The following is a 16814-nucleotide window of genomic DNA, read 5'->3' on the forward strand; positions in this document are numbered from 1 at the left end:
TTAGAGGACTGTATAAAATGTCTTCAGAATCGACTATCAAGGATGATGAAAGAGCCTGGGGCTCATGTGAAGAACCTTTGAAGACACAGGGAGTGTTTAGCCTGGATTGTCAGATTAGCAGTCATGAGGTTAGGTGTATTTCCTGTTGGTGGCCAAGGTGATTTATTCATCGTATTTATTCCCTGGAATCTTTTCTAAGGACTTGCAGATTTATGGGCCTGTGCTTACCTAAGTACATGTGGACAGACAGTGGCACAGACCCAGCTGGGACCCTGGCCTTTTCCTGACCCAAACTCCTCACATCCCATAGAACTGACAGTGAAATCTTGCTAGGTTCCCTTTTGGAACCTTTTGAGATAGACAGCGTGAAAATCCCCTTCCTGAAACAAGGTGTCATGACTAATTTGTGTCTTTCCAGTGATAAGGATCCAGGCGGCCTTCTGCTGTTACCTGAGAAAGGCGACCTGGCCGACGTGGACATCGGTGAAGTGCTGGCGGCCATGAGCACTCTGCTGTCTGTTGCTGCTCGAGAGGTAACTGATGCCGCTGTTTCCTGTGCCTCTTGCCTTTAGGAGACGGGGTGGGGCAGTCATGGCTCCTTCCCCTTTAGCCCTCATTTACAGCACGATTGTAACTTTGCCGGTGACTGTCACACACGAGCACAGAGGTTTCCCCGCCTGCCTTTGCTTCTAGTCAGCAGCTCCTGCAGATGAGCGAGAGGGTGCTTCCCTGCGCCTTGGTAGTCAGCCAGCAATAAATACCTGAAAGTGCTCAGTAAGACTCCCTTTGAAAAGGAGTGGGTATTTACTGAGTGCCCTCGTGGTGTCAGTCAGCGAGCCCAGCGCATAGTCCTATATTTGTGGTGTGAATTCTGTGGAAAAAGCCTTTAACTTTTTTTAAAATTTAAGATTACTTAGCAAACCCACAGGCTAATCAAATCTGAAAAGATGGTCTCTTTTTTTCTGTGCTAATGATATTTTAAAGTTTTTTTCTTTTTTTTTTTTTTTTTAACATGAGGGATTTTGTTTCTCAAAATGTAGTCCATTTGTCGCCTGGATCAGGATCGCCTGGTACATTGTGGCAAACATGTGGATTTCTAGGTCCCACCCCAAGCTACTGATTTAGAATCTCTGGGGGTAGGGCTTAAAACTCTGCATTGTATCAAGCACCCCCAGAGATTCTGAAGTAGCAGAAGCCCTGTAGTAGCGGACCAAGCACTGCCTCTCTGGATAAAATACAGGAACCAGGGAGTTAGAGGAGATGTTGTGGAGAGAGTGCAGACCACACCCTTGATGTGTTTAATGACGTGGCTGAACTTGGTGTCTTTAAATCTCTTATGTTTTTGTTGGTGCTTTGCTGTTTTCAGGTTGCTTCTAGAGCCGTGATTTAGTTCATTCCCAGCTGCCTGCGGTGGTAGGCCACTCAGCACTTACCCCCCCATTTGCTCACAGGGACCTTAGAGAGCTTTCAGTGTGCTGGGTTGTCATTTGTAGTGTGCTAGGTCACACTGGGCTGGCCACTATTTAGACCTAATATTAGTTTAAATTCAGGGTTATTTTTATTTTACTGTGATGCCTGTGTTCTTTAAGGTAATGTGTTGACTTTATAAGCCTTAACTGTTTTTAATCAATGCTCTATTTTCTGCTGTCACATTAATGTTCTCTTTGGTTATTTTCTCCTTTCTGTCTTCTTTCCAGACCCATCTCTTGAGTCTCCCTTAAAAATCTTACTCCAGCCTACTGCCCATCAGTTTTTGCTCTGCCCTGGTTAGCCGTGTGTCATTCTCATCTGTTTTTATTTCTGCCATTTCCCACACTTGCCCTTTCTTCTGGAGCTCATCTAAATTCTGTGTTTCCCAGACCGCTGAATTCTTATTTAAGTTCTACGTTCCCATCATCAGTGCCCCTGGGCAGAAGTCTCCAGTGTTCTCACTGGTTTTCGTGGGTGTTAATTCTGCCTCCTGCGTGAGTTGGTATGTGCTGGAGCCAGGACTAAAACACAGGCTATTCGACTCTTAGTCTTGTCCCCTTTCCACTCGGTCAGGTGTGCTGTGAGTTGTACGTAGAGAGCGAGATAGCATTTGTCCAAGAGAATTCCTTATAATCTTCACTATTTGGAGATCACATGATTGTCTTTTCTTCCCTGTCACTTTCCTGTGATACAAAGGAAGTTAGAAACTTCACTGAACCTCCCAGGCCAGGGATCACTGCAGCCATTGAGATATTTCCTTGAATTATCTCTTTGAGTAAGAAACATTTATGGTTGTACTAAAGAAGAAGAGTTAGATTTTTAAAAACTTTTTTTCAAGGTGGTCAGAAATGTACCTAGTCTGAAAAATTTCTCGCAAGTCTGTTAATTCAGTAGAGATCCACTAGAAGCCTGCTGTGTGTCGGGCCCTGTGCGAGGCACGGGGGTGCAGTGCCGAAAGAGCACAGTCTTGAGGAGCAGGCAAACGTGTGGTCAGTTATAACACAGTAAGGGCCTAAAAGCATAGGTCTTGTGGGTACAGAAGAGCACACCTGACCCTATCTGGTGGGAGAAGGCAGTAGAGCTTGAGAAGGGCTTTTTGGAGGAGGTGGTGCTGGAGCTCCTTGTGAGCCCACGAACGGAGTCTGATCAGGCATAGAGGAAGGGGTGTTCTTAATCGAACGGCGTAAGTAACAGGCCAGTGACAAGATGGGGAGGAGCAGGTATTTGAAGAGGAGAATGGTAACGGCCAGGCTTTGAACATGTTGGGTTTATGGTTCTGGTAGGACTTCAGGTGGCAGTGTCTGGTTGGACCCTCAGGAGCTGAGTCAGTGCTGGAGATGGAGATTTGCAGTCATTCACCAGCAGGTGACAGTTGAAGCCATGAATGTCAATGTCCTCTCATCGCCTGTGGGCATCTGTGTAGAAAGGGCAGCCAGGAGAGTAAGAAGGAGAGGCAGGAAGAAAGTCAGGGGCCACAGAAGCTGAGAGAGGAGAGAGCTTCAAGTAGGACCATGGTTGGCACAGCTACCAGGGCTGAGGTTCAGTGGGGAGGCTTTGCTCTCTAGGTGGCAACTAATGCCTTTGACGAATGGCTTCAACGAGTGGTGGGGGCAGGAGGGGTAGAATGGCAGGGAGGGGAAAGGCAAGCACAGCAGGTGTAGGCAACTTTTTCAAACGGAACACACGTACAAAAAATATGTATATTGATGGACAATTTAAAGAAACAACTATCCATTTTAAGAAGTGGAACATTACCAGTATTTTTGCTGTCTGTCCCCCCTGCCCAGTGCCCTTGCATGGCTCACCTTCCTCCTTCCTTATCAGAGGTAGCCACCATTCTGAAATTTATGTTCATCATTTCCTTGTTTTTCTTTCTACTTATCCCTACATAGCAGGCTTGTTTTCCCTGGTTTTGGTCTTTAATGGAGTCAAGTGGCATACAGTCTTCTGGGACAAGTTTTTTTCACTCAACAGCATTTTTGAGATTCATGCATGTTGATGTATGTGCTGCAGTTCTCCCCCCCCACCCACCCCCAACCCACTGGCACACAATATTCCCCTTGTGAATCTGCCATAATTTAGTTATCCATTTTACTTTGGAGGGATAGTTGGGTTGTTTCCAATTCGGGGCATTTACATGGAAGTAATATATCTTGTGGTTTGTAGATGCAAGAATTTATCCCTAGAGGTCATTTGACTCTTCAGAGAAACTGGAGAATAAAGATGATGGTTAGAGAGCCATAGTGGGATAAAGAATTGTCTTTTAAAATGGGAGAGATTTGATTGAAGGCTCAGGGGACGGAGCCGGAGAGAAAAGGAATTTTTGAAGATGTGTGAGAGAGAGAGAGAGAGAGAGAGGGAGAGAGGGGGGAGATAACCGTGGCTAAGGTTCCTACGGGGTGGAAGGGGGATGGCACGTGGAGTCCAAACCATCTGTAAAGGCTCTGAACAGCTGGAGGGCAAGAGAGGAGTTTTCATAATACCATCTTTCTTGGTCACTTTTGGGTTGAAAGCTCTGTCATGAATATTCCCCACTTCCCTAGAATCTCTTTGTCTCTGACAGCTGCTCTCTTAGAGAATGCCCCTGGCTGTGTTCTGTGAATGGCCTGTTGTAAACACTTTCCATTTCTCTCCTCCCTTGTAGTGTGAGCTGTTGATGGTCGATGAGGCCCAAGGGGAGGTGGGCTCTGTGCTCTTCTCCCTGTTCTGGTCTGTCCAAGGCAGCCTGCTGTCCTGGTGCTACCTGCAGCTGAAGAGCACGGACTCTGGAGCCAAAGATCTTGCCGCTGACCTTATTGAAAAATGTGAGTTTCAGTACAAAATCCATGAAAACAGATAGGTGTTTGGGTTTGACTCTGTGTATGCTCTCTTCTTAGTACCTCATGCATAGAACAGAGTGTGTGTGGTTTTCATTTCATTATTACAAATCAGATCTGTTCTCGGGTTGTTATTTTCTTCTTAAGATGGAATTCTGTAGCATGTCTTTTTGCTCAGTTTCCTGTCTGAATGAAGTAGTATGCCTAAGTGTTTTTATTGTACGGTTGGGTCATTTCACGGCCTAAACATTGCCTCTGCGGTCATACAGCACTCTTAGATGATACTGTATTCTTCAGTAGAGTCTGTCTTCCCTGTTTTAATCAAATTATCCAAAAAAGAAAGTCCTGAACTTTAAAAATCTAAAGTACATGTGAGCACTTCTGTGATCTTTGCTGGTACTGAAAATATTCAGATTCATGTCCCATAAACCCACAGAAAATTATATGAAACCCAACAGGTTCTGAGAATTTGTATGTAGAAAAATCAGTTCCATCAAACTTGGTCTCAGCAGCCATGTCAAAAATGCTTACAGTATTGAGTCTTGGCTCTTCAAGTTTGGCCTGCCATGTGGCGTACCTAGAGACGGGCCCTTTGTAAACAAAGGGAGAGGCAGACCAGTAACTGGGTTGGTCAGCCATGTACCTTCACTTATAAAAGGGATATCTCCACCCCGCTGAAAAGTAGCAAAGACAAAAAAAAAATCACTCACTTTAAAAGTAAACTTTTACTGAGATTCGCAGTGCTTTTCCCTCCCAGAGGAAAACGTTTGTATGACACTTAAATGGTCTCGTGGTCTTTCTGACGGGGAATTCCCTCCACAGCTTCTGTGACCCTCTCCAGCTTTGTTCTTGATGATGACCAAGCAAGTGATGTTTCTACCATATAAAATATTAATTATTTTCTTTATGTTTTGGCAGATGTGGGACAGTTTCTGGCACGCATGAGAGTGATTTTGGAATCCCTTTTGTCACAGTATAGCGGGAAAACTGTAGTAGAAAAATTATGTAATTCGGTGTTTTCAATGGCAGCTCGTCAACTGGTAAGACAGAGTGGCAGCCATTTGTAAGGGGTGGGACGGGGCAGAGTCTGAGGTGGACGCTAAGTGCTTCGTTCATCTTCCTCTAGGTGATCTTTCTGCTGGACTTTTGCACATTAGATATTTCACACTGCACGCTCTTGAGAGAGTTCAGTGCCCTGACAGAGCTGTTGAAGGAGCTCTGCAGTGACCCTGATGGAGGACTGAACAAGGTACCTCGAGCTGGCATTTGAACCTGCTTTGTATCCCCTCTTAGGAGTGCTGTGACCATACGTAATGAGACATACCACTCAGTTACAGATCTACACGAATAAGTTACCTCTAGAAGAGCCGCCTCTGTTTTATCATTACTTTATCTGTGTCTATCAACTTTATCAGTGTTGGTTTTGCCAGCAAGGATAAATGCCAGTCTGAGTTGATTTGGCATGGTCAGCATTAGACAGGAGACACAGAGGAAGCTGTACATAGATTAATTTCATCGTTCTATAGCACATGAAATTATATAAAAACCATGTGAATGATTAACCAAATTGAAGTCCAGAAGAGAAAATCTGTGTTGAAAGGCAAATTAGAGGGTTGGGTATTTAAAAGCATTTTCTCCCTTACTCAGCCTTATAGGACAAAAAGCTTTTTCACTGTCTTGTTTGAATCTCACAACTCTGTGGGAGTAGAAAGGGCATATATTTAAAAGCCTGTTTTAAAGACAAAAAAAGCAAAGACTGAAAAAGGGAGGGAGAAGACAAGATGGGCTCAGGTTTGCCAAGGTCCCAAATAGAAGTGTAAGGTCTTTCATGCTAGTACTGGAACTTCATGCTAGTACTGGTTTGTAAGAAATAGTTCTTACAGATAGTCATATATAGAAAATATATTAGAAAAATAAAATATATTAGAAAAATAAAAGCTAATCAGAGTTACTATAACGCAATAGAAACCCCATGTCTTCTCTGCTGAGTAAATGTATGTTGATCGATATGTATAGATGGGAACGTCAGGTATATTTTTAGCCTGTGTGATGATTTGTGTCGGGATGTCAAAGGCTACTGTCTGGGGCACTGATGCACAACACAGTTTCCTGTGTATGGCTGGATGTAGAGTGATGAAAACCCTTCTTTCTTAACTCGTTTGTCTGCGTAGCTGGATGTCGAGACTTGGCAACAGGAACGTCCTGTGGTGTTACATACGTGGACCAAGGAGTCTGCTCACAACTATGAAAATAACTGCCACGAGGTGTCTGTCTTTGTTAGCCCAGGGGCAACCTATTTTGAGGTGGAATTTGATGAGAGATGTGAAACTGAAAAAAGGTACAACTCACCTGTTCTTTTTCCCCAAGCAATAATGGATCAGAAATGAGAGACGGAAAGTGATAGAGATTATGCTTTCACAGGTATGATTATCTGGAATTTACCGACGCTAGAGGTGGGAAAACACGCTATGACACAAAAGTTGGCACTGATAAATGGCCCAAGGTGAGTGGTGTTCCCAGAGAGCCATGCGATACTTGCTTCTGTGTCAATTATTCTCCTTTTGTCAGCCTCAGGCAGTAATAGAGATATGGTCTTTGAAGGGAAGCACTTATATTACACTTTTCGTAAAGGGAAGTGTTTATAGCAGAGTTCAGTACCTGTTTTGTAAATAAAGTTTTTTTGGGATACAGCCGTGCCCATTTGTTTGTTTCATCTGTAGCTGCGTTGGCACTGTAGTGGTGGGGTTGAGTCATCGCAACAGAGGCTGTATGGCCCAGAAAGTCTAATGATTTACTCTCTGGTTCTTCATAGGAACAGTTTGCCACCCCTGGTTTATATCACATTGTCAGAGTAAATGGGGAGTTGTAATCCTTAACAAGAAAGGGCCAGTGAGTCCAGGAGGGCCCTGACCATGGTGATGAAAGCCAGGATCTCCCTCACAGTTAGGGCCGCATGGTCTCGGGGGCTGGGAAGTTAAGTGCTGCTTCACCGTTGACCTTCTCTCTGCTATCCGCGGTCCTGGTTGGGAGCAGAGGAGCGGGCAGCGTGCTCTCTGGCTGAGTAGGTGGTGGGCAGATGGCCATCTGAGGTTTAGAAAACCGACCAGCAGTTTTCAACTTTGCGTCTTCATAAGATGCAGTTGTGAATTTTCTGTTTCAGTCACTCCGTTATACATTTCTCCTTTAGTAGTTTTGGTGGGGGTGATAAGATATAATGGTGAGAATATAGACCATTTTTTTTTTTTTTTTTTTTTTTGGCCGCGTGGCATGCGGAATCTTAGTTCCCTGACCAGGGGTCAAACCCATGCCCCCTGCAGTGGAAGCGTGGGGTCTTAACCACTGGACCGCCAGGGACCAATTTTATATTTAGACCAATCTTATATTTAGATTTTTTTGAGTCGCGAAGAACATGCTTATTACTGAAATGCTACCTTCTCTAATCAGTTTGACCACATGACTTCTTTGTTTGTCTCTAGAAAGTGACCTTTAAGGCTGGTCCCCGGCTGCAGTTTCTCTTTCACTCTGACAGCAGCAACAATGAGTGGGGCTACAAATTCACCGTCACTGCCTATGGCCTGCCTGATGTCGCCGTGTCTTGGGGCTTGGATTTACAGCTCCTCGTTTCCCGGCTGATGGGACGCCTCGCTTCCCAGTGCATGGCACTCAAATCCCTGCATCGTAAGTCCACAGACCATCCCTTCCCTTCTTGCTAACAGCCACATTGAAGAGCAAGGTGGTACCCCTTTCGTGTAAGTTGTCTCCACATAGCGACAGGGCAAAGGGGATTGATAAAATTCCCTTTCAGTTTCCTTTAAACTAAACCAGAATAAGATGTCTACTTGACACCATTTTCATCAAGCTGCTTGACTCAGACACTGGGGACATTGCCGAGGAAGGACACGGTGGCTTCCCCGTCTGTGGAGGACAAGTGGGGGGGGAGCTGAGTTTTGGCAGCATTGTCATCACTTTTTTGTGAGTCAGTTTTGGTGTACTCCAACAAGAAGGCAGAAATATGGAATAAATTAATTGTATATTCTCTAATTATGTGAATATTTGTGTGAATATGTATAAATATGTGAACGTGGATTTAGCCTTAAAGTGATTTCAACTTATTTGTTAAATTCATCCAAGGATGAGTGAAACAAATAGAATGAAACTTTCTAGTGTATTTTATTTCTATATCATGTCTTGAGTTTTTCCTCACTTTAAAAGTAAACTATCATAGAAAAATTGCGTAATGGAAAAAAGCCAAGGGGAAAAGCCATTTTTAATCCTAATACCCAGAGATAACTATTATTAACATTTTAATCTATCTCTATCTAGTCTTTTTTCTTTGTTTGTTCATAAACACATATATGGTGGGTATTTAATTATTGCTGTTATTTTTTTTACAAACTTAAGTTTACGAATTGTGAACATGTCCCCATGATGAAACATTTCTAAATGGTCTCCTGTTATACCCTAGAGGTAGTTCCCATTCTGTTTTCAACTTACTACACGGGTTAGTCATTTCAGAGGGACCTGTAACTGAAGCTGTCGTACAGAATGGTAACATTTCAGGACTGCCTGATGGCTTGGGTTCATTGGGGTATTTGTTTATGAAGTATCACAATTACATTCTGCTAAATGTGTGTGAATTCCCTCCAAGTCTTAATGCCCAAGTTTTTTTAAAACCTTTTCTTCACCAGTTCAAAGATTCTCAGTATATTAAGGAAAAAATAGAACTCTCATCAGCCTTCTTTTTCTCTTTCCAGAGTTAGGAAGTAACATGGCAATACCTCAGGCAAAAATGGCATTAGTCCTAAACTCCCCCTTGTGGAAACCTGTCTTCAGGCACCAAATATGTCCAGAGTTGGGATTAGAAGCAAGCTGGCCCACTCACCCACCCCAGGATAATAAGGAGGTATTTACTCTTTTCTTGTCTTTGTATTTGGAATGGGAAATGTTTACTAATATTTATTACTTTAAATTATAAACATCTGTGTTTGTATCTTATCACCCCCACTAAGCTGTTAGCTCCTCGAGGGCAGAAACTATCCCTTGTTCACTTGGGGTCCCCACTGTGCGCCACAGGGGCCAGTGTAATGGGTGTTCAGAAGTATTGACTGACTGACTCTTCAGTGATATACAGTAGGTGCTCAGTAAATCTCTCTTGATGGAGTTATTAAACAAACAAGTCGAGTCTATTTCCGGTGCCCGCTGAGTCAAACTTCAGAATAAATGATTTATGCTGTACTTATTTGTTCTCCATGGAACAGTAACACATTATTTAGGCTTATAATAATTAAAAACGAAACAAGTTTGCCCACTGTCTCTTCTTCATCTCTCCTCCCCTCTCTCTCTGCTCTACTACTTTTCCTCCCTTCTTCCTGCCTCCCCCTACCCCAGTTCTTCAGTAGTTAATTGCTGAATCCGGGGGTTCTTGCTCAGCTTCTCTTCTCCTTTGCCTCTCTTCTCCTTCAGACCCTCTCTTCTCTTATTCCATGGCAGCCCACTGTCTTCTCTTAATCTCACCACTCCATCTACCTCCTTTATTGACCTCTCTTCTTCCTCCTTCTCTAAAGAGTAGGCTTCATTTGGGCTTTCTCCCCTTTCCTGCACCCCACCAAGACTTGATCCTGTCTCCTCTCTTCTGTTGTCATATCTGTGTGAAAAATACCTAAATGTCAGTTTCCAGCCCTGGTTCTTCTCCCAGGCTCCAATCGTGTATCCCCATCTTCCTGTTAGGTATTTCCATTTCAGTGTTCTGATTCCCTTTAACCTAGAGGTGTAAAACCAGGATGTCTCCCTGGACTTCTCGCTCCTGTTACTGTCATTATTGTTTTCCCAGGCATTGAACCACTGCCCCCTAGCATCGCCTTTATCCCCACCTTGTTCTCACCCTTCCTGTCCAGTCAGCTTCAAGCCCTGTGGCTTCTTCCTTGAGATGTTCATCACTGTCTGTTTCCTCTGTCTCCATCTTTATTCAGACCCTCACCTTGCACTTGCATTGTTAACATTGGTACCTACCAAGTTTTTTTTAATCACTGCATTATCTTGTCATTCCACTGCCAAGCACCATTAATGGCTCCCCGTTGCCCACAGGGTGAAGTCTAAACTCCTCAGTGTGACAGTCAAGGCTCTCTACAGTCTCCTTTCACCTTACCTATCTGACTCTAGTTCCCACCACTCCCCAGCTGAGACTTCAGGCCAGGTCAGTCTCCCCACTGACTCTTAACTTTTGCTCATGGTTGTGTTCCTCAGGGCCAAACCTGCCCAGTCTTCAGGGTCCAGTCCAAAGCCCATCCCCTCCAGGAGGCTTTTCTTAGTTACTTTAACCTGCCAGGGGCTCTCTCCTGTGAATTCTCAGCACTGGGTGTCCCTTCTAGGCATTTGGCACTTGATAATCTTACGCTTTACAGTAGTGGTAGTTTTAATGCTTTTAATGTTTTATTTATGTTTACCTTTTTTTTTTTTTTTTAACCCATGTATCTGTCTGATCTCCCCGAAGTAGATCGAAACTTCCTGAGAGTATGCACCGCGTTTTATACTTCTGCTTTGGCCTAGTAGGTGTTCAGTAAACTTTATTTTTTGAATGAATGCATTAAACATGATGGTTTTTCTTGTTGTTGTTGTTGTTCCCAGGTTAAGAACATCCCTGATGATCCCTGCCACCAATTTCTTCTTGACTTTGCACAGTCAGATCCTGCCCAGAACTTCTGTGGGCCATATTCAGAACTTTTCAAAGGATTCATACAGGCATGTAGAAAACAGGCCCCAAAGACAGATATAGTTGCTGGTTCCACTATTGATCAAGCTGTGAACGCCACCTTTGCTGCTCTGGTGTATCGCACTCCAGACTTATATGAGAAGCTGCAAAAATATGGTAACTTATATTACAGGGAATGTTTTTGATCTGAAGGCCAATTGCTAAGTTTTAAGAAAGCTTATCTTAAGTGAAAGTTTTAAAATATTTTGGAACATAAACATACTTCTACAACTATAGACTTCATCTTGTCAGTCCTACTTTGCCAGTCAAAAGATTTGTGACCAATTTATAGTTAGCAGATTGCAGTATATAGCAAGTAGCCTTGAGTTTCCTAATGAGCAGGTAATTTGTCTTTATCCAGGATTCTCATGGAAAACTGCGGAGAAGTTTAATGGAAAGAAACCTTAACTTGGGTTGTAGTCCCAGCTCACAAACTAGAAGTTGTGCAGCTTCAGGTTAATCAGATAACCTTTCTGCACCTGAGTATCCTTATCCGTAAAGTTTAGAGTTGATTAGCTCTAACATGCTAAGAAATTCCAATTTAAACCTGAGATGTTTAGGTAATTGAATGTGCTAATAACCAAGGAGGAAATGCAGGTATTAACTCCATCTTTAGACTTGCAGCTTCTTTGTAGCACCATCCCTGCTTGGTTTCCTTTGTTGATAGCCTGCTCCTTGCCATTTCTTTTCCTCATGTCCCCCAGGGATACCATCTCTGTGTATTTACTGTAAGTGTAGACTGCAGCCTAACAGGACCCACGGAGAGGGAGGGTCTCTCCCTACTCATAATCTTTCAGGGGAAAAACATTTCAAACCCAACGTAAAGACAAGTTATGGGCTGTCCCAAGCACTTTGGCAGGATATGTGTTCTTTCTATGGTGCCGATGAAAGAATCAGGAACAAATGCTTCCTTCCTTAGAGTAGGTAATTGCTTATTGCTCTAATTATTATTATTATTGATATTATTAGCACTGCTACTTTTATTGCTTAGTCCTGTGTGTCCCACATTGCAGAGTTTATTTCCTGATGTCTAAATCATCTCAATTACTCCTTCAAATCTTAATATTTCCTTTAAGAAGCTGCTCAAGTAAATAAAACTATACTGAAGCATGAGTGATTTAAGTAAACAACTGTCGCATGGGAGAGTATATTTCTGCTGGGGGTGAGGGGCCAGCTGACCTGTATGGTTTTGAAAAAAATAATTCGGTACATGTTTTCATAATCAAATTGTAGTAAGACAACTGGACAACCTTTGTTACCTGTGGGAACTTTTCAGTGGAAGGATAAAAGCCTTGTGAGTTAAAAGCTGAGAGATAGAACTCTCCCCCAGCTCTTTTTCAAATCATGTTCAGCTATCACATACCTATTTGCAGTTAAGAAAACACACAATCAAATGTAGGAACTAGAAATATTTTACCGAATACAAGTTGTTTCTAGAATACCTACCACTGTTGCTTTGAAAGAGGTGCAGCTGGTTCCCAGTTCTTTCTGTCCCTGCTTCTAAGGGGCTATTCATGGGTTCTTCAAGACTGAACTACTTTGAGAATGGTCCTTGTCTAGCTAATTTGCTCATCTTTGTCTAAAAATTTTTTTTTTTTTTTTTTATAATGTCCTTTTTTTTTTTTTTTTAAGTTATACAATTTATTTATTTATTTATTTATTTATGGCTGTGTTGGGTCTTCGTTTCTGTGCGAGGGCTTTCTCTAGTTGCGGCAAGTGGGGGCCACTCTTCATCGCGGTGCGCGGGCCTTTCATTATTGCGGCCTCTCTTGTTGCGGAGCACAGGCTCCAGACGCGCAGGCTCAGTAATTGTGGCTCACGGGCCTAGTTGCTCCGCGGCATGTGGGATCTTCCCAGACCAGGGCTCGAACCCGTGTGCCCTGCATTGGCAGGCAGATTCTCAACCACTGCGCCACCAGGGAAGCCCTGTCTAAAAATTTGTCACCCTTTTGGGTTAGAAATGTACGGGAGGAGTTTTTCAACTAGACTCTAAGCTGCTTGAGGGCAGGAACCATGTTTGTTTTTTTCAGCATTGTATTTCCCAGTGCCTGGTATAGAGCCTGGCACATTCTAGGTATTCAGAAAGTACATTGCATTTACATTGGCTCAACAGAGAGCGTCACCGTGTTCTAGTAATTTATCCTTTGGTTTTTAGATGAAAAGGGGCAGGCCTTATGGGTCTTTCTTTAAAAAAAAAAGGCAAAAAAGAAAACTTTTTTGTTATTTTTCTAATTATAAAAATAATACCTATTCATGTAGAAACTTACAAAGTACAGAAAAGCTTAAAGTAATAATCAACTATAATCTCACCACTTCAAGAACATTTTTCTATTATCATTTTTCTATATATCTACCTGGCCTTTTATTTAGGTATATTTATATGTGTACATATGTATATATACACACCATGTTTTTACTATGTATACTCTTTTTAAATAAGATAATTTTGTACATACTGTTTCATAACCAGCCTTTTTTACTTACTATATACCATGAACTTTTTTCCATGTTTTTTTTTTTTAGCATCTTTATTGGAGTATAATTGCTTTACATTGTTGTGTTAGTTGCTGCTGTATAACAAAGTGAATCAGCTATACGTATACATATATCCCCATATCCCCTCCCTCTTGTGTCTCCCTCCCACCCTCCCTATCCCACCCCTCTCGGTGGTCACAAAGCACAGAGCTGATCTCTCTGTGCTATGCAGCTGCTTCCCACTAGTTATCTGTTTTACATTTGGTAGTGTAGATATGTCAATGCCACTCTCTCACTTCGTCTCAGCTTACCCTTTCTCCTCCCCATGTCCTCAAGTCCATTCTCTACGTCTGCGTCTTTATTCCTGTCCTGCCCCTAGGTTCTTCAGAACCATTTTTTTTTTTTTTTAGATTCCATGTATATGTGTTAGCATATGATATTTGTTTTTCTCTTTCTGACTTACTTCACTCTGTATGACAGTCTCTAGGTCCATCCACCTCACTACAAATAACTCAATTTCGTTTCATTTTATGGCTGAGTAATATTCCATTGTATATATGTGCCACATCTTCTTTATCCGTTCATCTGTCGATGGACACTGAGGTTGCTTCCATGTCCTGGCTATTGTAAATAGAGCTGCAGTGAACATTGTGGTACATGACTGTTTTTGAATTATGGTTTTCTCAGGGTATATGCCCAGTAGTGGGATTGCTGGGTCGTATGGTAGTTCTATTTTTAGTTTTTTAAGGAACCTCCATACTGTTCTCCATAGTGGCTGTATCAATTTACATTCCCACCAACAGTGCAAGAGGGTTCCCTTTTCTCCACACCCTCTCCAGCATTTATTGTTTGTAGATTTTCCATGTTAATAATTATTTTTTACTCACTTTTAATAATTTTTATTTTGCTTTTGATTTTTTAATATTTTACTTTTATATTTTTACTTTTAATATTTTACTTTAACAGTATATCCATTTCAGATGCTGTCTGTTTGAAAAAAGTTAGTTTGAAGTAACACAGAGAACCCATTACAGGTGTTTGTGGTTTAATTGATAGTTTTTTCCCCCAGTCCTCTCTTACGACCCCCCATGTGCGAATGTCAGGGGAAGAGTTTTCCTTTGCGGAGATTGGGAGGTGACTTTGGGCTTCATGTTGCAGTAGTGAATTGTGTTAACTGAATGTAACCTCTCCTTTCCCCAGTAAACAGTGGGGGCAAGACAGCCCTGAGTGAGGAGTTCGCACAGGTGTATTCCTTGGCAGATGGGATTCGAATATGGATGGTAAGGTTTCCCTTTGCATGTGATTTTTATATATTTTGAGTTTTCCCACCGTGATATCATTGAATTAAGGTAAGTAGCTCTCTTCTCAAGAATTTAACTTTAGGAATGTTTTTCAAAACTAAAGTTCAGTGATGTGAATGGATAAAAAATAATTTAGAACCCTTGAAATCATAATTTGGTGAATGTTGAGATTGTCAGAGTAAACAGGGTTCAGTTGAGCCCCCCCTTTCCTCCTTCTGTAACCCAAAGGCTGCTCGGTGGAACCTAACCTTTTAGACCAGGAGGAAAAGCACTGCATTAGATTCTGGGCAACCAATGACAGTTCTAGGCAGAGGAGAGCACTCTTTCAAAGGAGAGGGCTTTCTGCATTTTAGAAAAGTAGTTCTGCAGCATTGTTCATGACAGCAATAAACTGGAAGAACAAAATGTCCCATTTATAGAACAGACAAAAAAATTATATATTATATTACTGTATAATACCATATTACAGTGAAAGTGAATGAAGTAGAGCTGCCTGTATCAGCATGGGTGGTGCTCACAAATGTGATGATGAGCAAAAAATAGCAAGTTGTAGAAGAATGCACAGGTATAGTATTCCTCATATAAAGCTTAAACATAAACTAGATCTCTCTGTTATGTACATAAATATGTAGTAAAATTATACAAATGCATGGAAATGATAAACATCAAATTCAGGAGAATTGTTTTTATTTCTCAGGTGTGGAGATGAGTATATATTAGTATTATTTATATATATATTTACAACCACCTTAAATATTGTGTAGTAATTGAGAAAGCAGTCTTAAATGAGTAGAGGCTGGTAATAAGATTGAAAGCAGGAGACTAGTTGTGGTAATTAGATGAGGATGGCTTCTGCTACTTGGGAGATAAGATAATTAGACTGTGTGATTGATCTGAGTGGTGAACAGGCAAATGGAATTTAGGACTGTTTCTGTGTTCCTGGTTTGGGTGACTTGGTGGGTGGGTAGAAGCATTGACCAGAATAGGAAGAATGGTCTTGGATCTGGGAGTGGGGTGCTAAGTTCAGTTTGAGACATGTTAAGTATGAGGACATCTATGTCATTTAAGACATCTAGCTGGAGAATTTAGTAAATGTGAAAGAATATAAATGTCAAGGCAGAGATAAGGATAACTTCAAATCATTGGTAATAGTTTTTTTAAAAAATGTATGAGTTTATCCAGGAACAGACAGCCTTGGACAAAATCCACAATGATTAGAACATAGTTGGTGCTCAGTGTAGACGAGATAGATAGATGGAGACCCAAATGAACAGGGACTCTCAAAAGAAACTAAAAGGTATCATCATCAGAATGGTGGCGGGTGAATCAGAAGAGTGTGTTGACAAAGGAACCAAGGCAGTAATAGCAATTTAAGAAAGAGTGTCCGATAAAGTCAGCGGCCACACACAGTTCAAGTAAAAAGGATTTGGCAGTTGTGACAAAGCACATTGTAGATTATGCTTCTGGTTTAGCATATGACAGACTGCCGATGATTGGACAAGATACCAGCCTTCTCTCTAAGACCTTGGTCTACATACATCACACGTGGTCTTCTGTCTGGGCTGTCAGCACCATGGCCCAAACTGTGACCATTGCCTATGCTGGTACTAGAAGCGCCATCCTCTGCCTGGCAGTCTCAGCGTCACTTAGAGGTGTCCCCTCCTTTGGAGGAGAATAGAGATCAACTTGTGGTTGAACCTCTGCTGCAAACCGGGTGTGTGATTTCTGGCCACACCACGCGGCTTGCAGGATCTTAGTTCCCCGACCAGGGATTGAACCCGTGCCCCTTTCAGTGGAAGCACGGAGTCCTAACCACTGGACCATTCTAGAATTTTTTAAAGAATAGGGTCATGGTTACAAATCCCTCCCAAATAACACATAGTTGAAAAGGAGGTAGTTTTGCAGGTAGACCTTTAGGCAGCTTCAAATCCTAAATTATTTCTAGGACAAACAAGAACAGCTCCGTCCTGTGCACAGGACTGTAAAGTTCTCCAGGATCTCAAC

General features: G+C 42.1%; 1 protein-coding gene across 2 annotated transcripts in view; it reads left to right on the forward strand.

Annotated features, from left to right (window-relative positions):
* Positions 1 to 16814, forward strand: part of ZZEF1 (zinc finger ZZ-type and EF-hand domain containing 1) — a 115598-nt gene that overhangs the window by 50590 nt on the left and 48194 nt on the right. For both annotated transcript variants that reach the window (XM_057536293.1, XM_057536294.1), the window contains exons 18-27: positions 419 to 533; positions 4115 to 4274; positions 5205 to 5326; positions 5413 to 5535; positions 6458 to 6624; positions 6708 to 6789; positions 7763 to 7964; positions 9041 to 9189; positions 10911 to 11151; positions 14710 to 14789. In XM_057536293.1, the coding sequence (XP_057392276.1) occupies positions 419 to 533; positions 4115 to 4274; positions 5205 to 5326; positions 5413 to 5535; positions 6458 to 6624; positions 6708 to 6789; positions 7763 to 7964; positions 9041 to 9189; positions 10911 to 11151; positions 14710 to 14789 (1441 nt within the window). The remainder of the gene's footprint in view (positions 1 to 418; positions 534 to 4114; positions 4275 to 5204; positions 5327 to 5412; positions 5536 to 6457; positions 6625 to 6707; positions 6790 to 7762; positions 7965 to 9040; positions 9190 to 10910; positions 11152 to 14709; positions 14790 to 16814) is intronic.

This window comes from Balaenoptera acutorostrata, chromosome 20 (genome assembly GCF_949987535.1).
Source record: "Balaenoptera acutorostrata chromosome 20, mBalAcu1.1, whole genome shotgun sequence".
NCBI lineage: Eukaryota > Metazoa > Chordata > Mammalia > Artiodactyla > Balaenopteridae > Balaenoptera > Balaenoptera acutorostrata.